Genomic DNA, 16,820 nt, shown 5'->3' on the forward strand with positions numbered 1-16,820 from the left:
ATGTGGATAATGGAGTGTTGTATGTGTTATGTGGATGTGATGGAATGTGTTTGGAGTACTGTAACTTGAGATGGATTGGCCATGTGGAGAGAATGGAGAATGCGAGATTGACTAGGTGAGTGTGAGGTGAAGGGGGACAGGGGAAAGGGGAGAGTGAGGAAAAAATGGAGGGATGAGGTAGAGAGGTATGTGAGGAAGAGATGGAGGGATAGAGAGGTATGTGGGGAAGAGGTAGAGGGATTGGGTAGAGAGCTATGTGAAGAAGAGGTGGAGGGATGGGGTAGAGAGTTATGTGAGGATTAAAGTGTGTAACTAGATATATATGTAGGTAGATAGAATTTTGGATAGATCTATCGATTTTTTCATCCCTTGACTGTTTTATTTCATTCCATTTGTACATTTTTATTTTGCATTAATTTCCCTCTCCTTCAGGTCTTCCGTGAGATCAAAATCGAGGGCTTCGACCCAACGCAGTTCAAGATGCAACAGGTGTTCTACTCGAGCAAGGACGGGACACGCATCCCCATGTTCCTCGTCCATGGGAAGGACCTGCCCCGCCCCGACCCTGGAAAGGATGCCCCCAATACCCCCACTCTACTCTACGGCTATGGCGGCTTTAACATCAGCATTCAGCCCTACTTTAGCATATCTAGGGTGATTTTCCTGCAGGTGTTCAAGGGCTTGGTTGCCATACCCAACATCAGGGGAGGAGGGTGAGTGTGGTGATGTGGCTAAGAATACACTTAAATTTGACATGCCTTTGCCATCCTAATGTATATGAGCCGTGGTCAGCTGGTGGGTACTTTCCATGGTACTTGGTCAAAATTTCGTAGCATCTCTGGTTAGTCCATTTACTCAGCAACCCCCATAGTAGCCGAGTGGTTAGTATTGCTAGTTTCAAAGCTGCTGGCCAGATAGTGCCAGAGTTTCAGGTGGGGCAGCTGGTGCCACTTGATGCACTTATCCATTCACCCTCTGTGAGTTGGTAAGTTTAAGCATATTGAGGGAACATTTATGGGAGGTAGTTGTGGTAACCTGGATGATATAATGATCTTGTATCCCAAGGTATAAGGTGAGTAGCCTGCCACAGGCTGAAAGGCCTAAGTTGTGCAGATGAGCAGCTTGACTAACCCAAACACCTCATGATATCTGCTCTACCTTTAACCTCAGCACCATTTGCCTCAGTATAATGACATCTTATTTTTGTTTGTTCCTGGTACTTCTAGACAGTTTAGTTAGTACAGTAAATCCATGGTGATCTTGTGGTAGTAGAAAGAAAAAGATTAAAAAGACATTAATTTATTCCATCATTCCTTCAGTGAGTACGGTGAGGCATGGCACAACTCTGGCCGTCTCCTGAACAAGCAGAATGTGTTTGATGACTTCCAGGCGGCAGCAGAGTACCTGATCAATGAACGTTACACCCAGCCCTCACGCATCATCATCCAGGGCGGCTCCAACGGTGGCTTGTTGGTTGGTGCTTGTATGAACCAGCGACCAGATCTGTTTGGTGCTGTTATAGCCCAGGTGAGGAATTGAGGGTATATGATTTACAGCAATTGTTGGGAAATAATTAACTGGTTTTGGCTCGTGGTTCAGCTCCCATTCCATGGAAAACTTCAGCGTACCATGGCCAACCTCAGTATGAGTGTTCCTTTAACCCTTGAAGGTCGGTCACTGTTCCGGAACATGTGTCATGGGGACATCGGTCCTCATTCCAGAACAATTAGACACTTTTACATTCACAGCCACTGCTTTACAATAATCATAGGACATTGGAACACAATTCATTTTAAAGCTAAAGAGTTATACTTTGCTGAGTATAAGGATTTTGTGGTAGGTTTAATAAATCACTTTTTTTTTTTTTTTTTTTTCCACTGCTGACGGTTGATTTTATAAACAATGCCCGACCCCAAGAGGTGAAGAAGAATGTGACAGTAATTGAGTGATTTTTCTATCTACCTATCTATCTATCTATTGCCAGATGCCTCAATCCCACACGGGGTGGCCACAAACAAATCGCCTCCATGTCGCTCTGTCCCCTGCTATTTCACTGCCCCGCTCCCAACTTATGTGGGGGAGGGGGTGCCTGCCATCCACTCACTTGTGGTGCTACTTTCAGGAGACTGTACACTGAGTGACAGACACAGCTGTTTTCTGTCCTCCAGGAAACCATATGAATATGTTAGGCAGTAACCTGTTGATACTTCAGCAAGATGTGTCCCAAGAAGGTCTAAATCCAGGGGGTGATTGAGGTTCGTTGCTAAGATAATAGGGCCATAAAGGATTGGATAACATTAGGGAATATGGAATGATGATGATAATAATTGTTTACCCTCCATCTGGCAAAGTCAGAGGAGGGTGTTGTTACCACTGGGGTCAATAGGTGTCGCCCATAGAGTTGGGTGGCAAGGCGGCCGTTCGGGTGTAGAGATTTAATTTCCAGGGTAGAACTGAGAAAATATTTGGTATAGAGTCATGAAGTTTCACAGAGTTATGTCTTAAAGTGAACTGGTGCCTTTTGATATGCAGAATGCTGTGTGTGAAGTATTTTTTATTTATTTATTTTTTCAGTGAAAAAGGTAAACAAAAAAGTCCAGAGATTTCAGTGCAGCCTATGCAAGGAATTGGAAGGGCCCAGGTTATGTGTCCTCAAGGCATTCCCCTTAGGCCCACCTGTAAGACTGGGGGACCTGATGAGGCCGTTATGTGCTTGGTTAGGCATGCAGGGAGGTGGGGATATGTGCTTGATCATGCCTGTGTTTATTTGTGGGAAATAAGGTGATGATGATTCCTTATTTCCATTAACTCTCAACATGTCAGGTTGGTGTGATGGACATGCTAAGGTTCCACAAGTTCACCATCGGTTATGCGTGGTGTTCAGATTACGGCAATCCTGATGAGAAGGAGCATTTCCACAACATCTACAAGTTCTCTCCGCTCCACAACATACGAGACACACTCCCCGTGGGCACACAGGTAGGATGGAATAGACATGTGTACAGGTGATCCTTATTGTAAGTGAAGGATGTGTGTATGTTTACTTCTAGGAATCATTGGCCATGCTAGCTGATGTAGGTCTTTAGATGATGACAGATCTTGCAATCTTAAGCCAGTTCCCACTTCAGTTTGCTAATCCTACAGGTCTCTACCTACCTAGGACTTCATCTTAAGTCTTCCCAGGTCTGCCTGTGAGCTTTCTTCCCTCTATATTCATACCTGTGACCCCCATCAACCAGTCCCCCTTTCCCCTAGCTCAACATGTCCAGGTACCAGGTGTACCATTATGTCTGTACAGTTGGTAATGTAATTGTTACTGTTGTTGCTTTGGCCCCTTGGTGGTGTTAATTGAAAGAAACTAGCAATTCAGTTATACTGTTTAGTTAGCAGCAGAATTGATAAGCAGATTTTGTGGTTTTAATCCTCTCAGTATGTTCTTTATTTATTTTACATGTATGAACTGTTTTGTCACTTGGGGATTTTCATACTTGTTAAGTGTGTATGAAGTCTGCCATTGTTCATTCATTCATTCATTCATTGCCAGACGCCATGTATCCCACACAGGGTGGCCAAGGGCTTAGAGTTAATTGTTTTACAGGGAAGGGCACTAATCCTCCACCAACCCCACTTGACACGTAGGGATGCCAACAGCATCTGGTGTTCCCAGGCGGTCACCCATCCAAGTACTAACCAGACCAAACGTTGCTTGTAAAAATGTAAATAAATACAATATTAAGCCCATTCATAATCTCTGTGCTTTCTTACACCTGACAGTGCAGCACACTAACAGTTTGTTTGGGAGAGTTGGATAAAATTATATAAGGAGGCTGGAGGGGATGGAGGGAAGGTGTCGGATGTATTTTGCGTGAAGCAGGTGATACGCTACTGTCAGGCTCTCTTACCCTGAGAGGGTTGTAGCAAAAGAAGAGTAAATAAATAAATAATGGAAAACTGGAGGAGAGCAAGATAATTAAGTAAAGAAAAAAGTAACATGATGAGGACCTAGCTCACTAACTTCTTATTTTCCACAGTACCCCTCCACCCTGCTGTTAACGGCAGACCACGATGACCGTGTTGTGCCTCTCCACTCCTTCAAGTTCATCTCAGAGCTACAGCATCGCCTGGGCCACATCCCCGGCCAGACCAACCCGCTCCTTATACGCATCGAAACCAAGGCAGGGCATGGCGGAGGCAAACCCACGTCAAAAATTGTGAGTACAACACGACTGTTTGGGTTTTGTATGTTGATGCATACTTCTAGGATAAAGTGAGGGTAGAGGTAGTGTCAAGATGGCAATCTGATGTACAGTTCTTCACTTAAAGTACCACAGGGAATGGTGTATTGAGGGTCTTGTGTGGTCTCAGTGTATTTGTCTACGGTATGTCTCATGTCTGCTGTGGTCTGACACTATAACTGGGCTGTTACAGCACAGTTGTTGTTTTTGTTGTCACGAATAACTCTGATCTGTCTGGTCAAGCAGACCCATCTGCTGCAGGCAAATGGTGAGGCATCATCCACTGCAAGGGAACATTGGTTTACGTTTCTGATGCCATACATGTCAGATGTAAATAAATACTCTAATGTCATAAATGACCTCCAGCACACCACCCCCTGTAGTACTTATAAGTGAAGACAGTTGCACAATAGCATTAATTGGTTATGTTTTGGGTGTTTTGGAGAGGATTATACTTCCTTTGATTAAGAAAAGAAAAGAAAAAAGAAACTGATGTGCCTAACGTTGCCTCCGCAGATTGAGGAGCACACAGACATCTACTGCTTTGTGATGCAGGCGCTGGGTCTGAAGGCTCACTCCCTTGATGATTCCCTTGCCAAGCTTTAGTGTTGCCCAGCCACACCCCACCGTACCCACCCCACCCCCTCCTCAGGACTACTTTTGCTTCTCTCGTGTGGAAGTTTTTGCATCTCTCTTTGTGGTACTCTGTATAGGATGTGCTAACTAATGTGAATAATAGGATTTAAGATGCCTCAGTTTTTATGTTAAGCGGATTAATATCACTGATTTGGGTGAAAACCTTGTGTGAAAGTTAAAGTATGTCTCCCTATTTGGTACTTTGTATAGAATGTGCAGCCTAATGTTAATAATAGTGATTAAGCTATTTTGATTTTTTTTCTTTTTCAATTCTGATGTGTGAATTAATTCCACTGATTTGGATGAAGATCTTGTGAGGATGTTAAAGTCTGTCTCTCTCTCCATTTGGTATAGTGTATAAAATGTGCGACCTAATGTGAATAGTAGGGGTTAAGATGCCTTGATTTTTCAGGTGATTAATTGATATCAGTGGTTTGGGTTAAGATGTCCCCAAATATAATACCCTAGAGTAAGCATTGTTCAGTCACATAGTTGCTCACTTGTGGAGGTAATCGCATCACTCTATTTGGTATCATTTATAGGATATGTGACCTAATGTGAATGATTGTGGTTAAGATGAACAAGTAAACTGATGTCCGTAATATTGGTTAAGATGTCTAAAAGCTTAATAATTGGGGGTTTAGCTCCCAGCCATATCTTAGGGATACTTCCTAGCCCAAGAGGTGACAGATCAGGCTCTTGCCTTCTCTCTCCAGGATTAAGGCTTGTGGCAGTAGTGCAGTAATAGAAGCCTGGTCTGTCACCTAGCATCACACACAACATGAGGAGCCCTTCAGAGGAACATCAAACTCGTTAAAATCAAAACCGAGAAAGTGGAGAACAGACTAATGAATTTTGGACCTGAGCCACCTTTGGAGTTCCCCTCTGGAGTGCATTATATTATTTTTATGATGATGCTTAGTGGAAGAACTACGAAGGTGATGTAATAAAAAAAAAAAGAAAAAAGAAAGAAGAAAAGAGAAAGAAATCCATTGTCTAACCTCCATTTTCTTGGTTCATTGATTGAGGAATGTTTAGCATTATGCCACAGATAGTACCATGTTATGTGTTTGCCATTCATGTATGTTGATATAGTTAACCCCTTCAGTCACACCATGTCTAGTTTATTTTATTCTTTGCTGCCTCCGGAGAGTATTTTTCAACATAGGAGCAACCTTGTAATGGAGGAGTGAGTGAAGGCTGTATATAAACCCTTCAGTTGATAAAGTTTCTCCCATGCTGAATGAAGCTGACTAGAAATAGCAGGATAACTGAATATTTAAACTGTTTAATTACATTGAAAATGTTTATGGGTAAGCCTTTTGTCCTATTACAGAGAGTACTTTTCTTTTTTTCCTTTCTTTTTTCCTCTTTCTGTTTTCTCCCTTTTTTTTTTTCTTTCTTTTTAACTGACACACCTTCCTCAGGGCCACATACCTTAATTAATGAAAATTCTTGACAAAGATGCTTTTCATATTAATTATACAAACTGACCCAAAGAAAAAATAATTCAGCCTCAGAAAATGTTCATCTGTCTTCTTTTATTTTCCCTTTATACTCTGTGTAGTGCTGGAGTAGTGACACCTTCATGCATTGGCAAATGTTTGCCTGTGTGGTGGAGCAGCCCCCGGTTATGCATATGCCCCTTGCCTCTTACCCCATATCTCTTGAAAGGAGGATGGTGGACTGCCAGAGAGGAAAGTCAGCAGTCCACTGGATTCATATTCAACAGTAACAGCAACTTTGTGTCACTGTTGCAAGAGTCACCAAACAGCCAAATACAGGGGAGGGAAGGTCTGTAAATAGCATTCCCCTAGAAACTCACCTGGCAGCATCTTGTGTGTCATGAGGATGGCTCAGTCTAATGGTGTGGGCATGGATGTGGCAGTGGGAGTAGGAAATGAATAAAGGATGCAGGATAGACATTGATAAAACTGACTGGGACATCCCTGCAACACATGAGATATTGCCTGGTGGAAAGAAAGAAGAGTATTATATGTGAACCACGCTGTATTTCCTCACCTTCTTTGTCTTGTGAGGGACCCCTTCTTGCAGTGGCGCTGGTATTACTGGTTGGCTCCATTGCCTGGTTATACAAACATCCCTCAACTCCCTCCCTATCCCCCAAAAGGAAGATGGTGGTCAGTAGAAGAAGGGCAGTTTCAGCAGTCCATCTGGTTCATGTTTCAGATAAACCTGGGGCTACAGTTATCACTATGACAATCATGAGTCAAAGTTCCCTCAGTCCTTATTCTTGGTTTAAAGGAAGTTGTAGCCAGGGTAGTAGTAATAGTTGTACCAGGTTCAGCTGAAATGTGAACCTAGTGAACTGCAGGCTTAAACTGATCTCATCCTGCAGCACACCATCCTCTTTTGGGGGGACAGGGAAGTAGGTTGAGGGATGTTTGTATAATCAGGCAGTCGATTGACCTGGTTATATCGGTTCCATTGCATGAAAGCATCCCTCTTCATCACAGTAGTATGAGTAATAGTACCGTTCCAAACTCTTCCTATGTTAAGTCTGGGGGTAACAAGACCAAATATATGAATAAATACATATATAAAAAAATACACAGTTACGGATAAAAGTTATTCCTAAGTTCAGTCCTGGGGTGACAAGATTGAGGGGAAAAAAAATGAATACATAAAAAAGTTTGAGGCACAAGAGTTATTTCAAAGTGAAATCATGGGGTAACAAAAAAATATAATAATAACGTACAAGCAGGGGCAAAAGTTACTGTATATCATGATGCTGAAAAAAAGTTAAGCCGTATTATGAATAGTTGTGTTGCGGGAGAGGTGCCTTTATGTGGTGGCACTGTAAGACTGGGCAGCTCCACTGCCCACTTTTGCAAATGTCCTTCAATTTCCTCCCTAACTCTCAAAAAGAGGATGGTAGACTGCAAAAAGAGAGAAACTTCAATCTGCAGTCCACTGGATTCAGGTTCAGATGAGCCTGAGGTTGCATTTACTACTACTGTTAATACAAGAGGTCTTTCCTGAGTAAAATCATCTGTTAAAAAGGACATCACAATGTGCTAATACTTATCATACAACACTAATGGCCTGAAAAAGCTGGGTAGTCAAGATGGAGGAGTTGTCCCATTTGTCACAGAGTAGGTCTTGAGTTAACCATGTCGTCTTGCTCTAGGGACGTTAGTATTCAAGGATCTCCAATCAAAACTTTGAAATGGTGTGTGCAGGTGAAGAGTTAATTTTTTCTTTCATTTTAAGTGCTGCATAATTGAGTTGGAGGATGGTAATATTGGAGGTGATCATTATGTTGATTGTGCAGTACAGTACAGTACATGCAGCCTCTTGACATTGACAAAAAAGGCTTAATGCAAAATTTATTTCAACTAACTAAGAAGTGCTCAAGTGCCATTAGAGTTCATTTTGTACATACCAGCATTGCTCTGTATCCAACCCACCAAATTTAGCAGTGTGAAGCGAGGAGTGGATAATGATGATTTTTTTCTTTTTTAAAGTACAGTAGTTAACTAAATGTAAGGATAGACATGACTTTTAAATCACATGTTTTTGTACAGTACAATTATTTACAGGTACTAGAAATGCAAGTGAGATCAGGAAAATTATCAGAAATATAACACAGATATTATGAGAATCCTTTTTATTTTCCCAGTTGTAGTCTATACACCAGGTTATCATTATAAGCAACTTTTTCTGATTGATGACTTTTTTTCCCCCCCCACGAAGGCCACCATAATTATCAGGCTCATATTAGCTTATATTACCAAGTAGTCTGGATAATCGTGATTAGTTTATCAAGTATCATCTATGCATTAGATTGCCTGTCAGATGGGAAGGTGTAGGTTAGAAGTCATGATTAGGCCTAAGAAAAATAGGGATACATTCTAAGCAAAATGGTGATGTGGTCCCAGGTTCATCTGGACATGAATCCGGTGCACTGCATGCTGAAATTATCCATTTTCTGGAGTCCACCATCCTCCTTTTGGGAGACAGAGAGGAAGTTCACGGACATATGTATAACCAGGCAGGTTAAGCATGTTTATATCAGTGCATCAGTGCCACCTTGTCAAGGTATCCTTCTCCAGTACCTCTGCTACTTACTACTTCTACTGCTACCATACTACTAATACTACCTGTACTACTGGTACTACTGCTGCTACCTGTACTACTACTACTACTACTACTACTACTATCCATAGTTTAGTCTGGCTAGTCAGAATTGTATTTTATCTGGTGTCCTCCAAGTTAGGTGATTGTAAACTAAGCCTAATCATATGTATGAATGGAAAGGTCATGATAAGAAGTCATGAAATGTTAGGAATAAGCACAAAAACCAGGATAATTATTAACCCAATTGTCCATAACAAAGATAATTGGGTAAGACTTGCTCATCAAATGTCTTGTTAATTATGGTTGTTTTATTTTAACTTGGCCCAGATTTTCAGCCCTATGTAGCTTCTTTTACGGTGCTCAGTGGCAGAAAAAGAGTACTGCAGTGCTACATATACGAGTAATATCCATTGCACTTTTTCATGACTAGCTTTATATTCTAGCATAATTTTTACAATTCAGCAATTTTAGTGGATTTTTGTCAAGTTGGTGTAAAAAGAGTATAGTATACACTTCTACATCCTTTCCACAGCACTATTTCATGGCTAGCTTTAAATTCTAGTGCTCCATCTATAGCCATACACCTTAATCACTTATGGGGTGGCCGCAAACAAATAGCCTCCACGTTGCCTTGTTCCCAGCCATTTCACCTCTCTCCCCTCAACTTGCACCTCCCTCTCTCATGTACCCTCTCAACTCCATCTCTTCATCTCATCCTTGGTCTCCCTCACCACCACACTCGCATATACTCTCCTAGTTAGTCTCTCACTCCATTCTCTCCACATGGCCAAACCACCTCAGTGTATTTCTCCTAACTCCTTCAGTCACACCCACAACCGCACCACAGCGCAATGGCCATATTAGGGTAAAAGCAGTATACGCATCTACATCCTTTCCACTGCACTTCTTCATGACAAGCTAGTGTTAAATTATTGTTACAATTCAGCAATGTTTTAAAATTTTAGGCCAAGTTAGAGTAAAAACAGTACTGTATATGGTTCTACATCCATTCCATTGCACATCCTGATAACTAACTTTATATTCAGCATTAATCTGTTGCAATTCGGCAATTTAAGGCCATTTGAGTAAAAACAGTATAAACATCCATATCGTTTCCATTGCACTTTTTCATGACTAGTTCTATATTTTAGCATTCATCAACTGTTGCAATTCAGACATTTTCGCAAATTTTAGGCAGTTAGCATTAGCAAAAAACAAAAAAAAAGTATAGGTTGTGAGTCGTGTTTGTTGATGGTCGCTTAGTCTCTGGTTAGTGGACGGCAGAAGAACCACTGGATGAGGAGGAAGGCAAGGATGGAGCCCCCTGCGGACATAAAACAGGGACCCACCACCACCAAGGGAGTGCTGTAGACGTACATGATGGTCGGCGTGTACAAGTCATCCAGTGTGCAGTTGACTGGAAAACATAAGGTGAGATTAATTATGCGGGTACGTGGAAAAGATGGGTGAGAGAGAGAGGGTGGTGGGCACAATACAGGAAAGACAGTTATGAAAGTGGGAAAGATAGATGGGAAAGAGAGCGAGTTAGGTGGGATAGACACAAATGAGTGGGTGGAAAGAAAAGAGGTGGAAAAGATAGATATGTAGTTAGTAAAGATATAATTAATTCTTTATCAAATGGGCGCGGCGTTTCCACATTTTATATTGACATGAGTCATATGTTTCTTATTATTCCTGGATTACCAAAGCTACTGGGGATTTTTATAAACCTACCTCTGAAAGCTGTAAATAAGGATTAAAGTGCGTAAATATTCCGCCGACGTCTGTCATTAGCCGGCCATATTTAACATTCCCAACGCGCATTTTTAAATTTGAAAGTTGGCTGTCAACCGCAAGTGAGGTTAGGTTGGATTAGGTTTGGTTTGATTAGGTTAGGTTTGGTTGAATCATTAAGTTTATTGGATTAGGTTTGGTTTGGTTAGGATAGGTTTGGTTGAATAATTAAGTTTGCCATTGCTTTGATACGGGATACACTGGCGCGTCCAGTCAGAGCGATGTTTGATATCGCGGCAGTCGGAGAGATCGACGGTAAACGTTGCCGCGGGCGACCTGGCTGCTTCCTTTAATACCCAAAACAGGTATATTTTGACGTTTTCCAATCACTTCTTGCAGTCACAATGGAAGTAGTTTACTATGTGTGTTGCTTATGTACCAAAATGACTTATCCTGACATCGTGAGTTTATAGGTAGAATCCCTGCGCCCGTTTGGTAAACACGATATAAAGATACATTTGTGTGAAAAAATGCTAGGGCGGAAGATTTGACTGTGAGAAGCATATACAGACACAATTATCTTCCCAAAGTTTGATGAATACATGACGGAAAATTCGATCCATCTGAAACACGCACAAGTAGAAATGGAGTTATCACTGTATTTTGCCAGTGGTAAATTTTCTTTCCTACGCTCCTCATGGGGCAACATAAGATTGGATGGTGGATGGATGGATAAATTTTCTTCAGACGGAATTGGGGAGGTCTTTCTTTGTACACTGAGATTAGGGGAGCACTGAACTGAGATGTTTTTGGATGGTCAGCTGTCAAAACACTCAGATTATTTAACAGAACGGTAAGGAGCCCAAGGCCAGCCTATTCAGTCCTGATAGGCCCCTGGGTAGCCTTAAATGAACAATAAACTCCAACCATGCCTCGGATATAAACCTTTACAGCTCAGTCCGGCTAGAGTGCCTTGGCCCACTAAACTACTAGGCTTCATTTGGTTATATGGTTACTGCTATCCATCCATCCATCAACCCATCCTTTTTTGCCCCATCAGGAGTGTAGGGGCATGGATTTGGCTACTCAGTCCCGACATTTAAAGGGTGACCAGCCTCCCTCGTCTCAGAGTGGCACTATGTGAGCAATAAACCCCAGCTGTCTCTCAGATGGAATCTCTTACAGGCTTCAAATTGGTGCGTCTCAACTCGCTAGGCTATACCAAGGGCTAGACCGCCTGTTAAGTTATATGGTTACCACTCACCATAGTGCATAGCCTACCATTTTTGGTTTGTCTCTGTATAGTAGTAAGTCAAAGCAAAGTCACGAGAGAGAAAAAATGCACAAAAATCACAGAATAATATTAAAAGTACAGAAAATTACTTACGGTACCCAAATGCGAATTATTCCCGTATGTGAATCACAAAAGAATAAAAAGACGCACAATAATCTCAGAATAATATTAAAACCACATAAAATTACGTACCCAAATGCGAATAATTCCTATACGTGATTCCGGTGATGACAGAGCCGATTAAGTAGATGATGATGGACACGATTACCGCCATCAGCACCAAGAATCGCGTCCCACACCAGCCACCATCCCCTCGTCGAATGCGCACAGCCTCACCTTCATTAACGTCATAGGAGCCCATTCTGCCGGTGGTCTGGTGAGTAGAGGAGAGGTGAAGGTGATGGTAGAGTGGATATAGTAGTGGTGGAGTGGATAGAGCAGGTGGTAATTAATGGTGGTGGTCGTGGTTTAGTGTGCAGTGGTGGAGTGGATGGTGGATGTCATAAAGACTTTGTATCATAAAGCAGCGACTTTGTATTTGCTTGTAGAGGCGTATATTTTAGACTTGTGGTCGAGCGGCTTTTATATCTTGTAGTAGTTTCCCCACCAGATGTCATGTAGTGACGGGAGAGGTAAAGAATAGTATGGGACTATTTTTATTTGTCTTAGAAATATTAAACAGGTTTCTCACATGGAAAGAGTATAAGTCCCGGGTAGCTACCTCCCTGTCTCGCTCTCTCTCTCTCTCTGTTCTAAGGCTAATCTCCGTCTCGACCTCTCTCTAGGGTCGCTTGTCTCCTTCTAAACTCTCTTTCCTAAAATCTGGTGTAGCAGGGGTGTGTCACGTATGTTCCTCATGGTTACCAGATCTTTCTTCACGAGAGGACTGCTGACAGCTAACTGCATCATCTCCTTACTGGCCGCTGTCGTCAGCTTTCCTCCGTGTAAGCATGTTTAGCACTGCTGGATTCTCGCAGACACAACACCTTCTCATCATTTGACTTCCTGCTTCTATCTGTCTCTCTATCTATCTATCTATTATGGTTTGCAATTATAATATGGAGACCTACCACATGGTGATGGAGTGGATAGGGAGGTGGTGGAGCCGACAGAGGATTGGGATGGTGGTGGTGGAGAGGGTAGAGGATTCAAATTGTTGGAGCGGCCATATTGCTTCAAGTGAAAACAAAAATATAACAAACTGTCACTTCCTATCGAAACACTCTCTCTCTCTCTCTCTCTCTCTCTCTCTCTCTCTCTCTCTCTCTCTCTCTCTCGTTTATTATTAGAGGAAGAACTAGATACGTGGAGAAACTATTTTCCTTTCCACCTTCCTAAAATAAATCTTTGCGACATGGACTTATTATTATTTTTAAATCAGAAAACTTCCACAACTTGAAAACTAAGTCGTGATGCATGAAATTCAATGAGCCTGTGTATGAGTCTCCATGGTTACTAGTCAAATTCACTCTCCAGTCTGACTACACTTGGCCATCAACTGAACTGAAAGGGTTTAGGGATCTTTGTCAGCTTAGAAAAGAAAAAGAAACGTACAATAGCAAGTTTATGAGTAGTTTATGAAGTCTCCTTGGTTACTAGTCAAATTCACCCTTCAATCTGACAATACCTGGCCATCAACTGAACTGAAAGGGGTTAGGGTTAGAAAAATCGGACTATAGCAAGTTTATGAATCTTAATCTAGAACCACACCTACCTACAGTTTAAAGTCTCCTTGGTTACTAGTCAAATTAACCTAATATGACTACACTTGGCCATCAACTGAGCTGAAAGGGGTTAGGGATCTATGTCAGGTTAGAAAAAACGTATTATAGCAAGTTTATGAGTAGTTTAAGAAAGTCTCCTTGATTACTAGTCAAATTCGCCTTTCAGTCTGACTATACTTGGCAATCAACTGAGCTGAAAGGGGTTAGGGTTAGAAAAAACGGACTATATCAGGTTTATGAATCAATCTACAACCACACCTACCTACAGTTTAAAGTCTCCTTGGTTATTAGTCAGATTAACCTAATATGACTACACTTGGCCATCAACTGAACTGAAAGGAGTTAGGGATCTTTGCCAGGTTAGAAAAAAACGGACCATAGCAAATATATGAGTAGTTTATGAATAGTCTCCTTGGTTACTAGTCAAATTCACCCTTCAATCTGGCAATACCTGGCCATCAACTGAACTGAAAGGGGCTAGGGTTAGAAAAAACAGACTATAGCAAGTTTATGAGCAGTTTAACAATGAGTCTCCTTGGTTACTAGTCAAATTCACCCTTCAGTCTGACTACACATGGCCGTTAACTGGGCTGAAAAGGGCTAGGGATCTTTGCCAGGGTAGGAAAAACGCACTACAGCAAGTTTATGAATCTTAATCTAGAACCACACCTACCTACAGTTTAGTCTCCTTGGTTACTAGTCAAATTCACCCTTCAGTCTGGTTACACATGGCCATCAACTGATGTGGAAGGGGTTACGGATCTTTGCCAGGTTAGAAAAAAACGGAGTATAGCAAGTTTATGAATCAATCTAGAACCACACCTACCTACAGCTTAAAGTCTCCTTGGTTACTAGTCAAATTCACCCTCCAGTCTGACTACACATGGCCGTTAACTGGGCTGAAAAGGGCTAGGGATCTTTGCCAAGTTAGAAAAAACGGACTATGGTAAGATTATGATTTTTAAACTAGAACCACACCTACCTACAGCTTAAAGTCTCCATGGTTACTAGTCAGATTAACCTAATATGACTACACTTGGCCATCAACTGAGGAGGAAGGGGTTAGGAATACTTGCCAGGTTAGAACAAATCCACTGTAGTAAGGTTTAAGAACAAATCTCCTTGGTTATTAGTCTATAGCAAATTTATGAATCAGTTTAGAACCACACCTACCTCGAGATGAGCGTGTGCGTCGGGCAAGATGGCTGCCACGAATGACGCTCTCCCAACATAACCACACAGGAAGTCAAAGATTAAAGTATTTCTCTCTCTGCCTCTAGCTTTCTCGTTTTTTTATCTATTTGTTTAGATATTCCTTTAACGGTTCTCTTAATTAGTTATACGTGTTTATTTATGTTGGTAGTAAAGTTAGTTAGGGTACTGAGAGCATGTTGCAGTGTTTGGATGCTTTTTCTTGTTTATCTGTGTATTTGAAATTATTACGTCTGTTTTTCACCATCTTTGTTTTGTGTATCTGTCTGTCTTTCCTTGCCTACCTACCTACCTACCTACCCGCCTATCTATCTGTCTGTCTGTCAGTCTATCTGTATAGCTACCTGCCTCCATACCTATTTACCTCTTTCTATCTCAGGTGGCTCTACACTTAGTGGCAAGCCTTATAATTTCCATTCACCCAGGAAGCCATTTACAACGTTGGGTGGTAACCATAGAGCCAAATAACGGGGCGATGTGAAGCCCATTATGGCACCCCTGTTAGATGCATGGAGAGACTCACTGTAGTTGTGTGTTGTGTAATAGTGTAGTTGTGTTGTGTAGTAGTGTAGTTGTGTGTTGTGTAGTAGTGTAGTTGTTTTCTGTGGTAGTGTAGTTGTTTTGTGTAGTAGTGTTGTTTTGTGTAGTAGTGTAGTTGTTTTGTGTAGTTGTGTAGTTGTTTTGTGTAGTAGTGTAGTTGTGTTTTATGTAGTAGTGTAGTTGTTTTATGTAATAGTGTAGTTGTTTTGTGTAGTAGTGTTGTTTTGTGTAGTAGTGTTGTTTTGTGTAGTAGTGTAGTTGTTTTGTGTAGTTGTTTTGTGTAGTAGTGTAGTTGTGTTTTATGTAGTAGTGTAGTTGTTTTATGTAGTAGTGTAGTTGTTTTATGTAGTAGTGTAGTTGTTTTGTGTAGTAGTGTAGTTGTTTTGTGTAGTAGTGTAGTTGTGTGTTGTGTATTAGTGTAGTTGTTTTGTGTAATAGTGTAGTTGTGTTTTGTGTAGTAGTGTAGTGGTGGTGGTGAGGGAATTTTCCACGTTGGAGGCGTTATCTGTACTACATCCTGACTCCATGTTGCCCACACGTGCTGCCATTACCACCATTATTACCACTACCACAGTTACCACCACCACTATCACTACTATCATTATCACCACCACCACTACCACCATTACTACCACTACTACTACGATCACCACCACTACCACTACTATCACTATCACCACCACCACTACCACCATTATTACCACTACCACAGTTACCACCACCACTATCACTACTATCATTATCACCACCACCACTACCACCATTACTACCACCACTACTACTATCACCATCACCACTACTATCACCTCCACTACCACATGAATACTTGCCACCCTTACAGTGTTTTAGAATGTGATTATGGAGGTAGAGGACTGAGAGTCACCATTTCCTCTCTCTCTCTCTCTCTCTCTCTCTCTCTCTCTCACACACACACACACACACACACATTTTTCTTCACCCTTTGTAATCTACTCTAACCACCATCACTACCAACACTAGCCTCTAGCACCACAATTATTTCCAACACCACCATCACAACTACTATAACCACCATCACCACTCTCCTCTGCCACCACCACCACCATCGCCATTATTACTATTACTGCTACTACTACTACTACCACCACCACCACCACCACCAGTCATCATCATCACCACTAAGCCATTCAAAGTTGTATTAATTTTACTAAAGTCAAAGAAAATTATAATAAGGGAAAGGAAACAATAATTCAAGCCAGAAGTCATCCATTTTTTATTTTTGTTTATGTGAAGGCAAACCACACCAAACCTGATCGTCCAAAAAGAATATATTGAGGATACATTTTAAAATCCATCACACTGTCA

General features: G+C 41.5%; 2 protein-coding genes across 4 annotated transcripts in view; one reads left to right on the plus strand and one right to left on the minus strand.

Moving 5' to 3' along the window:
• Positions 1–10,077, plus strand: part of LOC145397493 (prolyl endopeptidase) — a 34,547-nt gene extending 24,470 nt beyond the window's left edge. For all 3 annotated transcript variants that reach the window (XM_080270552.1, XM_080270551.1, XM_080270553.1), the window contains exons 10-14: positions 433–713; positions 1,320–1,527; positions 2,824–2,979; positions 4,032–4,211; positions 4,752–10,077. In XM_080270552.1, the coding sequence (XP_080126678.1) occupies positions 433–713; positions 1,320–1,527; positions 2,824–2,979; positions 4,032–4,211; positions 4,752–4,841 (915 nt within the window). In that variant the 3' untranslated portion in view covers positions 4,842–10,077. The remainder of the gene's footprint in view (positions 1–432; positions 714–1,319; positions 1,528–2,823; positions 2,980–4,031; positions 4,212–4,751) is intronic.
• A 132-nt stretch (positions 10,078–10,209) lies between these two features.
• LOC145397495 (uncharacterized) lies at positions 10,210–14,926 on the minus strand. The gene is made up of 3 exons (XM_080270554.1): positions 14,898–14,926; positions 12,193–12,373; positions 10,210–10,389 (listed from the first exon to the last, which is right to left on the minus strand). Exons 2-3 carry the CDS (start codon positions 12,359–12,361, stop codon positions 10,232–10,234), a joined length of 327 nt encoding a protein of 108 aa, XP_080126680.1. The 5' UTR covers positions 12,362–12,373; positions 14,898–14,926; the 3' UTR covers positions 10,210–10,231.
• Between the last annotated feature and the right edge of the window lie 1,894 nt (positions 14,927–16,820).

This window comes from Coenobita brevimanus, chromosome 41, assembly GCF_032717465.1.
Source record: "Coenobita brevimanus isolate Jiangsu-jjx chromosome 41, ASM3271746v2, whole genome shotgun sequence".
NCBI classification, from domain to species: domain Eukaryota; kingdom Metazoa; phylum Arthropoda; class Malacostraca; order Decapoda; family Coenobitidae; genus Coenobita; species Coenobita brevimanus.

Excerpts from the sequence above, each read along its gene's own strand:
- LOC145397495 (XM_080270554.1), bottom strand. The coding sequence starts at position 12,361 with ATGGGCTCCTATGACGTTAATGAAGGTGAGGCTGTGCGCATTCGACGA. Across the intron at positions 10,390-12,192 it reads TAGGAATTATTCGCATTTGG|TCAACTGCACACTGGATGAC; the intron begins GTACGTAATTTT and ends TATGTTTTCCAG.